At 43.9% G+C, this 13,140-nt stretch overlaps 1 protein-coding gene across 3 annotated transcripts in view; it reads right to left on the reverse strand.

Moving 5' to 3' along the window:
• CACNB4 (calcium voltage-gated channel auxiliary subunit beta 4) overlaps positions 1–13,140 on the reverse strand; it is a 273,118-nt gene that overhangs the window by 32,477 nt on the left and 227,501 nt on the right. For all 3 annotated transcript variants that reach the window (XM_062199704.1, XM_062199695.1, XM_062199700.1), the window contains exon 5: positions 5,858–5,988. In XM_062199704.1, coding sequence (XP_062055688.1) covers positions 5,858–5,988 — 131 coding nt within the window. The remainder of the gene's footprint in view (positions 1–5,857; positions 5,989–13,140) is intronic.

Genomic DNA, 13,140 nt, shown 5'->3' on the forward strand with positions numbered 1-13,140 from the left:
GAGTTGGATCAGAAGTGGAGCAGCTGGGATCTGAACTGGCGCCCATGTGGATGCTGGCACTGCAGGCAGTGGCTCTACCCACTTTGCCATAGTGCCTGCTACCATTTATACTTATTTATTTGAGAGGTAGAGTTACAAAGAGAGAGAAAGAGAGAGAGACAGAGAGCGACAAAGAGAGAAAAAGGTCTTCCATCTGCTGATTGACTCCCCAAATGGCTGCAACTGCCAGTGATGGGCTGATCCAAAGCCAGGAGCCAGGAGCTTCTTCCAGGTCTCCCACATGGATGCAGGGACCCAAGGACTTGGGCCATCTTCTACTGCTTTCCCAGGCCATAGCAGAGAGCTGGACTGGAAGAGGAGCAGCCGGGACAGGAATTGGCACCAATATGGGATGCCTGTGCCACAGGAGGAGGCTTAGCCTACCACACCACATAGCAGCCCTAACACTCCTGTTATGAGAAGGGAAAAATGGGTTCCAAAGAAAAGAAGAGCTTTTAAATAAAAATGTTCCAACAGAAAACGGACATTGAAGGTCAAGAGAAAAAAATGCTTCTATTTCAGGGCTTTCAAAATAATCATAACATGAAGAAAACCAGCGTTCCAGTACAGGCTACAACGTAATCTCTCAGTAGGACGCACACATCTCTTCTGCTCTGCTTGCGTTCCTCAGACTTCTGGCCACCTGCACTCTGAGATCCATGTGGCTACTTCCTCAGTGTCCCAGCGCTGGGCTCATCTGAAACTGGCCAGTGTCCTCACCCCAACACCAGGAGATGGAAGATACCGCAAAAATCTGGGCTATGGACAGTGCCACTAGCATTGCTACCCACCCCAACCTATTCTGTGCCCACGTTAGAGAGTCTTCAAAAGTGGACCAAGAAGAGCCGAGATGCCAGGTCAGGCCATCTTCCGCTTGCTGTACTGAGAAAGGATGCCCCGTGCGATGCTCACAGAGAAAAGCCTGGCATCCAATGAGGATGTGCAGAGGCTGCAGGAAACGGTTTCCATGGTAGAATTCACACAGATCCCAGTGGTGCTGGGCTGCAGCATGCAATGGAGAGAGTGAACTCTCTGAAATCCTTTTTTCTTTTTTTTTTCCACAGGCAGAGTGGACAGTGAGAGACAGAGAGAAAGGTCTTCCTCCCGTTGGTTCACTCCCCAAATGGCCGCTGCGGCCTGTGCGCAGCGCCAATCCGAGCCAGGAGCCAGGTGCTTCCTCCTGGTCTTCCATGAAGGTGCAGGGCCCAAGGACCTGGGCCATCGTCCACTGCACTCCCGCGCCACAGCAGAGAGCTGGACTGGAAGAGGGGCAACCGGGACAGAATCCAGCACCTCAACCCAGGACTAGAACCCGGGGTGCCGGTGCCATAGGTGGAGGATTAGCCAAGTGAGCCGCGGCGCCGGCCTGAAATCCTTTTTTGACAACTACACAACACTCCATCCCCAGAAAAGAATATTGCGTTCTGAAAACATTCATTTTTAACCTAGTAAACAAACTCGAAAATATTACCTAATTTTTCTTTTTTTAAACTTTTATTTAATGAATATAAATTTCCAAAGTATAGCTTATGGATTACAGAGCCCCCCCCCCCATAACTTCCCTTCCACCCACAACCCTCCCATCTCCCACTCCCTCTCCCATCCCATTCACATCAAGATTCATTTTCAATTATCTTTATATACAGAAGATCGATTTAGTATATATTAAGTAAAGATTTCAGTAGTTCGCACCCACACAGAACATAAAGTGTAAAATACTGTTTCAGTACTAGTTATAGCATTAATTCACATTGGACAACACATTAAGGACAGAGATCCTACATGAGGAGTAAGTGCACAGTGACTCCTGTTGTTGACTTAACAATTTGACACTCTTGTTTATGGTGTCAGAAATCACCATAAGTTCTTGTGATGAGTTGTCAAGGCTATGGAAGCCTTTTGAGTTCGCCAACTTCGATCTTATTCAAACAAGTTCATAGTCAAAGTAGAAGTTCTCTCCTCTCTTCAGAGAAAGGTACCTCCTTCTTTGATGGCCCATTCTTTCTGCTGGGATCTCACTCGTAGAGCTCTTTCATTTAGTTGTTGTTGTTGTTGTTGTTGTGTGTGTGTGTGTGTGTGTTTTGCCACAGTATCTTGGCTTTCCATGCCTACTATACTCTCATGGGCTCTTCAGCCAGATCTGAATGTCTTAAGGGGCTGATTCTGAGGCCAGAGTGCTGTTTAGGACATCTGCCATTCTATGAGTCTGCTGTGTATCCCGCTTCCCATGTTGGATCATTCTCTCCCTTTTTAATCCTATCAGTTAGTATTAGCAGACACTAGTCTTGTTTGTGTGATCCCTTTGACTCTTAGACCTATCAGTGTGATCAATTGTGAACTGAAACTGATCACTTTGACTAGTGAGATGGCGTTGGTACATGCCACCTTGATGGGATTGAATTGGAATCCCCTGGCACCTTTCTAACTCTACCCTTTGGGTCAAGTCCGATGGAGCATGTCCCAAATTGGACATCTCTTCCCTCTCTTATTCCCACTCTTATATTTAACAGGGATCACTTTTCAGTTAAATTTAAACACCTAAGAATAATTGTGTGTTAATTAAAGAGTTCAACCAATAGTACTAAGTAGAGCAAAAATCAACAGCCTTTGTATACACAGGCAATGCCATGGCTGAGAAAGAACTGCCAAGATTAATCCCATTAACAATAGCCAAAAAAACAATTAAATACTTTGGAATAAACTTAACCAAGGACGTTAAAAATCTCTACGATGAGAAGAAATAGAAGAGGATACCAAAAAATGGAAAAATCTTCCATGCTCATGGATTGGAAGAATCAATATCATCAAAATGTCCTTTCTCCCAAAAGCAATTATAGATTCAATATGAGAGCAATCAAAATACCAAAGACCTTCTTCTCAGATCTGGAAAAAAAATTATGCTGAAATTCATATGGAGACACAGGAGACCTCGAATAGCTAAAGCAATCTTGTACAACAAAAACAAAGCTGGAGGCATCACAATACTAGATTTCAGAACATACTACAGGGCAGTTATAATCAAAACAGCATGGTACTGGTACAGAAACAGATGGCTAGACCAATGGAACAGAATAGAAACACCAGAAATCAATCCAAACATCTACAGCCAACTTACATTTGATCAAGGATATGAAACCAACTCCTGGAGCAAGGGCAGTCTATTCAACAAATAGTGCTGGGAAAATTGGATTTCCACGTGCAGAAGCATGAAGCAAGACCCCTACCTTACACCTTACACAAAAATCCACTCAATCTTTAGATTAAAGACCTAAATCTACGACCTGACACCATCAAATTATTAGAGAACATTGGAGAAACCCTGCAAGATATAGGCACAGGCAAAGACTTCTTGGAAAATACCCCGGAGGCACAGGCAGTCAAAGCCAAAATTAACATTTGGGATTGCATCAAATTGAGAAGTTTCTGTACTGCAAAAGAAACAGTCAGGAAAGTGAAGAGACAACCAACAGAATGGGAAAAAATATCTGCAAACTATGCAACAGATAAAGGATTAATAACCAGAATCTAAAAAGAGATCAAGAAACTCCACAACAACAAAACAAACACCCCACTTAAGAGATGGGCCAAGGACCTCAATAGACATTTTTCAAAAGAGGGAATCCAAATGGCCAACAGACACATGAAAAAATGTTCAAGATCACTAGCAATCAGGGAAATGCAAATCAAAACCACAATGAGATTTCACCTCACCCCGGTTAGAATGGCTCACATTCAGAAATCTACCAACAACAGATGCTGGAGAGGATGTGGGGAAAAAGGGACGCTAACCCACTGTTGGTGGGAATGCAAACTGGTTAAGCCACTGTGGAATTCAGTCTGGAGATTCCTCAGAGACCTGAATATAACCCTACCATACAACCCAGCCATACCACTCCTTGGAATTTACCCAAAGGAAATTAAATTGGCAAACAAAAAAGCTGTCTGCACATTAATGTTTATTGCAGTTCAATTCACAATAGCTAAGACCTGGAACCAACCCAAATGCCCATCAACAGTAGACTGGATAAAGAAATTATGGGACATGTACTCTATAGAATACTATTCAGCAGTCAAAAACGATGAAATCCAGTCATTTGCAACAAAATGGAGGAATCTGGAACACATCATGCTGAGTGAATTAAGTCAGTCCCAAAGGGACAAATATCATATGTTCTCCCTGACTGGTGACAACTAACCAAGCACCAAAAAGGAAAGCTGTTGAAGTGAAATGGACACTATGAGAAACAGTGACTTGATTAGCCCTTGTCCTGACTGTTGATGTACAATTTAATCCTTTATCCCTTTTAGTATTTTTTTTGTTCTAGTTAATACTATTGGTTGAACTCTGTAATTAATACACAATTATTCTTAAGAGTTGAAACTTAACTGAAAAATGATCCCTGTTAAATATAAGAGTGGGAATAAGAGAGGGAAGAGATGTCCAATTTGGGACATGCTCCATCGGACTTGACCCAAAGGGTAGAGTTAGAAAGGTGCCAGGGGATTCCAATTCAATCCCATCAAGGTGGCATGTACCAACGCCATCTCACTAGTCAAAGTGATCAGTTTCAGTTCACAATTGATCACACTGATAGGTCTAAGAGTCAAAGGGATCACACAAACAAGACTAGTGTCTGCTAATACTAACTGATAGGATTAAAAAGGGAGAGAATGATCCAACATGGGAAGCGGGATACACAGCAGACTCATAGAATGGCAGATGTCCTAAACAGCACTCTGGCCTCAGAATCAGCCCTCAAGGCATTCGGATCTGGCTGAAGAGCCCATGAGAGTATAGTAGGCATGGAAAGCCAAGACATTCTGGCAAAAAAAAAAAAAAAAAAAAAAAAAAAAAAAGAAAAAAAAACCTAAATGAAAGAGCTCTACGAGTGAGATCCCAGCAGAAAGAATGGGCCATCAAAGAAGGAGGTACCTTTCTCTGAAGAGAGGAGAGAACTTCTACTTTGACTATGAACTTGTTTGAATAAGATCGAAGTTGGCGAACTCAAAAGGCTTCCATAGCCTTGACAACTCATGACTAGAGCCTGGGGAGATTTCTGATGCCATAAACAAGAGTGTCAAATTGTTAAGTCAACAACAGGAGTCACTGTGTGCTTACTCCTTTGTGGGATCTCTGTCCTTAATGTGTTGTCCAATGTGAATTAATGCTATAACTAGTACTGAAACAGTATTTTACACTTTATGTTCTGTGTGGGTGCAAACTGATGAAATCTTTACTTAATATATACTAAGTTGATCTTCTGTATATAAAGATAATTGAAAATGAATCTTGATGTGAATGGAATGGGAGAGGGAGTGGGAGATGGGAAGGGTGCAAATGGGAGGGAAGTTATGGGGGGGGGAGCCATTATAGTCCATAAACTGTACTTTGGAAATTTATATTTACTAAATAAAAGTTAAAAAAAAAAGAATACTATACAGTAGTAAACAAACAATGAAATCTGGTCATTTGAAACAAAATGGAGGAATCTGGAAAACATCATGCTAAGCGAAATAAGCCAGTCCCACAGGGACAAATATCATCTGTTCTCCCTGATTGGTGACAGCTAACCAAGCACCAAAAAGGAAACCTGTTGAAGTGAAATGGACACTAAGAAACAGCGACTTGATCAGCCCTTGTCCTGACTGTTGATGAACAACTTAATACTTTACCCCTTTTAGTATTTTTTTGTTCTACTTAATACTACTGGTTGAACTCTTTCATTAACACACATTTATTCTTAGGTGTTTACATTTAACTGAAAATATTACCTAATTTTTCTACCAAAAAAAATGTGTAGGAGAGAAGGAAGCTTACCCTCCATGGAAACGCCCTCTTTTTTGTTCTTGCTGAATCCGGATATTCTCCAAGCGGAGTGGACTTGGGATAAAGCCGATCTCACAGCCCTCTTTCACCAGCCTGCCTATCCACCAATCGTTGTTGTATTTCTGGAATGCAGAAATGAAACTGCTATCAATAGAAATTCATTCATCTTCACATTCCATTTAGTAATTTTAGCAGACCAGAAGAACAAAACATTGTATCATAGTATATTATATACAAGCACTATATTATATATATTTTTTATTATGTAAGTGGTCTCAAAAAGCTCCTAGTAAGTGCATATTATGAAAAACTATGGGTGAGCTTCAAAACATTTTCACATCAAATACATATTATGAAAATGTCTATTTTGAAAAAAACTATGCATGGATTTCAAAATGTTTCAGCACCAAAACATCTTTGAATTCTATTTCATGAAAAAAATTTTTTTGGACAGGCAGAGTTAGACAGAGAGAGAGAGAGAGAGAGAGAGAGAGGTCTTCCTTTTCTGTTGGTTCACCCCCTAAATGGCTGCTACGGCCGGCGTGCTATGCCGATCCGAAGCCAGGAGCCAGGTGCTTCTCCTGGTCTCCTATGCGGGGGCAGGGCCCAAGGACCTGGGCCATCCTCCACTGCCTTCCCGGGCCACAGCAGAGAGCTGGAATGGAAGAGGGGCAACGGGACAGAATCCGGTGCTCCAACAAGGACTAGAACCCAGGGTGCCAGTGCCGCAGGCGGAGGATTAGCCTAGTGAGCCGTGGCGCTGGCCTCTATTTCATGAAATTTTTAAAGTACTCTGATATAGGGTTGGAACTTCAAAGACTACAACAGGGTTCTGCCAACTTTTTCTATAAAAGTCTAGGTAGTATATATTGTAGGTTTTACAGGCCACATGGGCTCTGTTCCAATTTCTTGAATCTGCTGTTCTAGTGGGAAAGGAGTCACAGACAAACAAAAATAAATGAGCACAGTTGTGCTTCCATAAGACTTTTCTTGCCAACGAAGGTAGGCCAGACTCAACCAGCAGACTAATGTCTGCCAACCCCTGGACCAGAATCAGGTCCTGACCTGTTGATTCCTTTGGCCCTTATCAGAAGCCCTAGCCAATTCTTAAGGCATAGATTTAATAGGGATAAATATTTCATCACTGTAAACAGAACTCTGGCAGGCACGATAGATCTGCTGGAGATGAAACACATTCAACGATTTGTGGTTTGTCAAAAGCTTTCAGGTAATAATTAACTATATATAGTCTACTGCTACTGGGAAAAAGTCATAATCTTTCAAATACAGGTTTTCAAATTAAGGTCTATGCTACTATTTGAAAAGAAAAACACCTACTCTATTTTTTTAAAGATTTTATTTATGTGAATGGCAGAGATACAGAGAGAGAGGGAGAGACAGAGAGAAGGGTCTTCCATCCGCTGGTTCACACTGCAAATGACCACAAACTGCTGGAGGTGGGCCAGTCCAAAGCCAGGAACTTCTTCCAGGTCTCCCACATGGATTCAGGGGCCAAAGCACTTGGGTTATCTTCTGTTGCTTTCCCAGGAACAATAGCAGGGAGCTGGGTCAAAATTGGAGCAGCCAGGACTTCAATGAGCACCCATATGGGATGCTGGTGGCTTCACCTGCTATGCCACAGTGCTGACCCCAAGACCTCTACTCTTACCAAGTCTGAGCAGAATACACACTTGGATGGAATTTTGGAAATGATAGGCAAACGTTTTGAAAATCAACAGGAACCCCAGGATTTCCATTTAAATAAAGTACCACAGGGCAGACATTTGGACGAGCAGTTAAGGTGCCTGTCCCCGTGTTGGAGTACTTGGGTTTGATTCCTGGTTCCAGTTCCTAACTCCAGCTTCCTGCAGACCTTGGGAGGCGGCAGTGATAGTTTCACCCATGTGGGAGACCTGGATTGAGTTCCCAGCTCCTGGCTTCAGCCTCAGCCTGGCCCCTGGCTGTTGTGGGCATTTGGGAAGTCAACTAGTGGATGGAAGTGCTTTCTCTCTCTCTCTCTATCTGCCTCTCAAATTAAGGGTTTTTTTTTTTAATAAAAAAATAAATTTCTATGATACGTAAATTTGGGACACAGGTCCACATAAAGGCTTCAACCAATATGGGGCGATATTCCATCAACGTGGTCAATTCAATAGGTCAGCAAAGTTGCATTTGTGAATTTGTAATTATAGATTTGCTAACTCTCAGGGCAGAAAGTAATTTAGTCCAAGTCACCTGCCTTAAGGGAAGGTTTCAGCTAGGTCATTTGTAGAAAAACAGATTCCTATAGTTTAAACTTTTCAGAGAAGATTCCACAAAATTCCCTTATTCTCAGAACTTCCTTTATTCCAAAAACTTCCTTTATTGTCTTTATCACTGTTGGGCATATCTCACTCTCTCTTTGATCATACACACACATATATATACACATTGTTTCAAAATATAACAACAATGTACAATGTGTTTTGCTTAAGCTCAGAGCAAAGTAGAACCTTATCTATCTACATGTATATATCCGTGAATGATACTGACACATTGTGAAGAGGGAACGGAAGGTTTCATCATCTCATATGGAATTCTGAGTAACAGCCTCACACTCGAAAGTAGGGATTTGGTCTCTAGTATGCACACAGCTCCTACACAAGGCATGCAAGGTATGCAGTATTAGACTGCACGGAAAGAAATGTGCGTTGACCTGACATAAAATCTGGAACAATGTAGGTCTTAGTTTTCCCCATCTTCCTGTCTTTATGTAGAATAAGAGGCCTGAAATAATAGGCTTGTTTATTTTGGAATAAAGAAAAGGCAAGGGAACCCTTTTAAAATCTTTGCTGTATAGGTCTGGAATTTAAATTTTACTGTGGCAGGGGAAAAACAGACTATGAGTCATAGTTTCCTAGGGCTTAAGTTATTTCCTGAAATCAAGTTAGTCCACCGGAACACTAACTTGTTAAATGGTACCCAAGTGACCTCAAAGGGCTTTCCAAAATGGTAATGCAACTTTCTCAAGTGGTTCAATTTAGTTCCAGGAAACAGCTAAAGCAGAAGGCGACTCAATGTGAATGAAAGTTCTTGGAGCTACTGAGGAGACAGTCGCTGTATAAATTGAAGAGCTTAATTTGCTTATCATTTTGGCTTATGGGACAAGCATAGATGTAGATTTTTCTCTGCATTTAGGCTTTTTCATTACAGAGAAAGTATTTTACCTGGTGTGTAAGAGATGGTCTTCTAGGTGATGGATGAGTGAAAAGGCTGCAACGTGAATATAGAATGGGCTTATTTGCGTTGATGCGCTGGGAGCTTGTGCCAGCTTTCTGCAAAGGTCACCTTGGTGTTGTGCCAATTCTTTGTATTTTGATTTCCCTAAAAGGATTACGACTTCTCTCTTTAAGATGTTTTCTCGTCTGGTCTATTACAATCAGAAAACATACGGCAGTGCTCCACAAGGGATTTCTAGCTCAATACTGTACTTCAAACTGCCAACTTGGAGAGCAAATCAAGGAGCGCATAAATCAAAAAGTGACCAATGGAACACATTTTGAATACTCACAGAATGCAGGAAAGCAACAAAAACAGCCAGGATGGAATGTCTGTGTGAGTGTGCCTGTGATACGCGAGAACTTCTCTCACCTTTTAAAGGGCTGCTGCTTCTTGGAAATGATGGGTGTTCGTGTAGTTGTTTCTGATGGGAATGGCATGACAGAATCAACTTAACCATTCAGATGCCAGGTCATATATCTCAAGTCGAGGGTCTTTTTCTTCTGTGCAAATGTGGACATCCTCACTTCATCCACTACCGAGAGGAGAAGCCATCAAGTTGATGCTTCCTCAGTTCCTTACAACCAAGGCTCTGAGCTGCCTGTGCCTGCACCTGTCTTTTCCCTGCATGTGACAATGGATAAGTTTCCTTTTTCTAACAAAGGTCTGTCTCTCCACTCAAGGGCTGGATTACACCCTTTCTGCCTGCTCAGAGATGTTACCCTTTACCTATCTCCCCTTTCCCACCAATCTCTCCTGCTCTCTCTTAACATCAGCATGCACAGGTGCTCCAAGGGCTTCCATATTGCAAGAGGAGCTCTTTTGACTTCCTGTCCTCCCACGATTGCTGTGCAGTCAGGGTCAACCCCCTTGAAAGAATGACCCACAGATGCCAAGTACAATTCCTGGCTTCCCTTCTTCCCTCATCCCACTTTGTTTGACTTCCATCTCCCCTATGCCACAGACCATGTGCCCAGTCACCTACATCCTATTGATTCGGACTGTAGAACGCGTAGCCTCAAAGGTAATGGTTTTCATATTGGTTCATATATTTGCCACGCAGGTGGGTTCAGTGAAGAATGTTGACCATCCTCTTTGGGCATCTTCATCTCAAATTTCACTGCATTCTTTCCTCTCGTTAAATTTTATTTCTAACCCCTTCCTCCTAGCACAGAAAATGGAAACCAACCAATGGGACTATCCACCCATGCATGCCCCACAACCCTATGGGAAAACTCTGTTGAAAACAAGGAGGGCTGGCGCCGTGGCTCAATAGGCTAATCCTCCACCTTGCGGCACCGGCACACCGGGTTCTAGTCCCAGTCGGGGCGCCGGATTCTGTCCCGGTTGCCCCTCTTCCAGGCCAGCTCTCTGCTATGGCCCGGGAGTGCAGTGGAGGATGGCCCAGGTCCTTGGGCCCTGCACCCCATGGGAGACCAGGATAAGCACCTGGCTCCTGCCATCGGAACAGCGCGATGCGCTGGCTGCAGCGCGCTGGCCGCGGCGGCCATTGGAGGGTGAATCAACGGCAAAAAGGAAGACCTTTCTCTCTGTCTCTCTCTCTCATTGTCCATTCTGCCTGTCAAAAAAAAAAAAGAAAACAAGGAGGTTCAAGGAAGGTAACGCTTTCCTTCGGCTTCAGGCTGATTCTTGTGCTTATTCTCCAAATTGTTGGTTTCCTTCTCTCCTCCAATCTCTTACTCGATTAGCTGTCCCCTTGATTCCTAATATATTTTACTGGGTTAAGCATAGAAAATGCAGTAAAATCTTTCCTATCCTAAAGAGCAAAAATGAAAATTAAATTTTAAAAACACTCCCTCAGTTTTATGCTATCTCAGCTCCATGCTACTTCCTCGGCCTAGAACCCCTTCTCCTCTTCAACCCAGAACATAAGAACACATTGTAGTTGCTCTCTGCTGGCCTCCAGACTATGTGGCTAAGGGCTTTTCAAGTACCTCCATGGGGCGGTTCACAACACCCATGGCACAGTCTCCTGGAAAGCACGTTCATAACCACATCTGCCCTTGCAATAGATCTGCTCCCCTCTCGTTTTCATAGAGGACGAGACCCTCCACCTTTCAGGCAAACCAGACAAACTGGCCTCAATTCTTCATGTTCTTCTACTTCACTTTCCCCAGCCCCTAGCCAGGTGAAATCCCTATTTCCTGTCCACTCTTCCCCTACCTCTCTCTCCAAGCTGCCCCCTCTCTGCATCTTCTCTGCTGTAACCACTGTCTTGCCCCTACAGTGCATCCACAGCCTGGGCAATGCTCCCATCAGAGCTATCATTCTAGGATACAAGTCTGATCACATCCACCCCGGACCTCAGATTCCTCTCCAAACCACGGCCTGGTGACCAAGCCCCGGTTTCTTTCCATGGCCCAAGGCGTCCCTGCCTCTCTGACCTGGCCCTTGTACCACTTGTACCACTGTCCTCCAGGCACAATGCATGGCTTGCAGCTGTTCCTTCCACTGATGTCACCCCCTACCGTAGCCCGAGTTCCCTCAGCTTTTGCCACTTTCGTAGCATTTTGCAGCTTCCTTATATCTTCCTACTCCCCATCCAGATGCCCCCTCCCGCTTTCTTTGGACACCCCCAACATCAATTCAATCTTTCTGTAATGGAACTTGCCATCCTGTGAGGAAACTGTGCATCTCTTCCACCAGACTCAGAGCTTCCTGCCCACGATCCTGCCATCGGCTCCTCCGTGGCCAGCACTAGGTCTCAGATGAGGTAGAATTTCATGACTCCCAGGTTGAGAGCAACAAACCTCCTGCTGTCACTACAAGTCCACCTTTCAAGGTTCAAGGCCTCAAGTCCTTCTTTTCTTGCTCCAATCTTCATACTTTGTTTCCCAGAGTCCTCAGTCCTTTTCTTTTCTTTTTAAAGATTTATTTGTTTATCTTAAAGGCAGAGTTACAGAGAGACAGAAAGAGAGAGAGGGAGAGAGGGAGAGAGCGTGTTTTCCTTCTGCTGTTTCACTTCCCAAATGGCCACAATGGCCACAATGGCTGGGCCAGGTCAAAGCCAGGAGCCAAGATCTTCTTCCAGGTCTCCCATATGGATTCAGGGGCCCAAGGACTTGGGCCATCTTCTGCTCCTTTCCCAGACACATTAGCAGGGAGCTGGATCAGAAGTGGAGCAGCTGGGGCTGAAACCAGCATCCACATGGGATGCCAGTGCTATAGATGGCAGCTTGACCTGCTACGCCACAGCACTAGCTCCCTCAGTCCTTTTCCTAGCTTTAACGCTTTTGGTCAATGAGGAGATATTCTAGTGTTGGTTCTAAGGTCATGGTTCACAAGACCATAGCCCGGGGTTTTTAACTACAACATCCTTTGTCCTTTCTGCCATGGCACCAAACTTGTCCCTAAATTGCATCTAGGGTTGTACAGTTGTGCAACCACACAAGGTGATTAAAAGGGGACCATGGGACCACAAATCTGCCCTAAATCCCTTCTAGGATTTCAAAGGCTGACTGTGACTCAGTGTTGTGAGTGACAGTATAAGCAAGGCTCTCAGGCCTCCAAATTTCACCGAGGACTGGGCTTTTGGCGCAGTGGGTAAGATGCTACTTGGGACACCCATATCCCACACTGACATGCCTGGGTTAGAGTCCTGGCTCCATTCGTGATTCCAGCTTCCTGCTGATGGGCCCCTTGGGAGGCAGCAAGTGATGACTCAAGTACTGGGGTTCTTGTCACTCATGTGGAAAACCCAGACTAAGTTTTGGGCTCCTGGCTTTGGCCTGGGCCAGCCTGGGCTGCTGTGGGCACTTAGGGAGGGAATCAGCAAATGCAAGATCTCTCCATTTTTCTGTATTTCAATAAAAATTAATCAACTAATTAATTAAAAATAGCTCTTGTTTAGAAAAAAAAAAATCTCAGCGAGAATGAATGGCTGCAGAAGGCCCAGGAAGTTAAATGAGGCCCTGCACCAGGTCTCCTCCATGGTTGGCTCTGCTCTGAGCTGCCTCCAGGCTCTGGACTTTTCACAGGTGAAGGTATGCACATGT

The sequence above is a fragment of the Lepus europaeus genome, chromosome 1 (assembly GCF_033115175.1).
Source record: "Lepus europaeus isolate LE1 chromosome 1, mLepTim1.pri, whole genome shotgun sequence".
NCBI classification, from domain to species: Eukaryota; Metazoa; Chordata; class Mammalia; order Lagomorpha; family Leporidae; genus Lepus; species Lepus europaeus.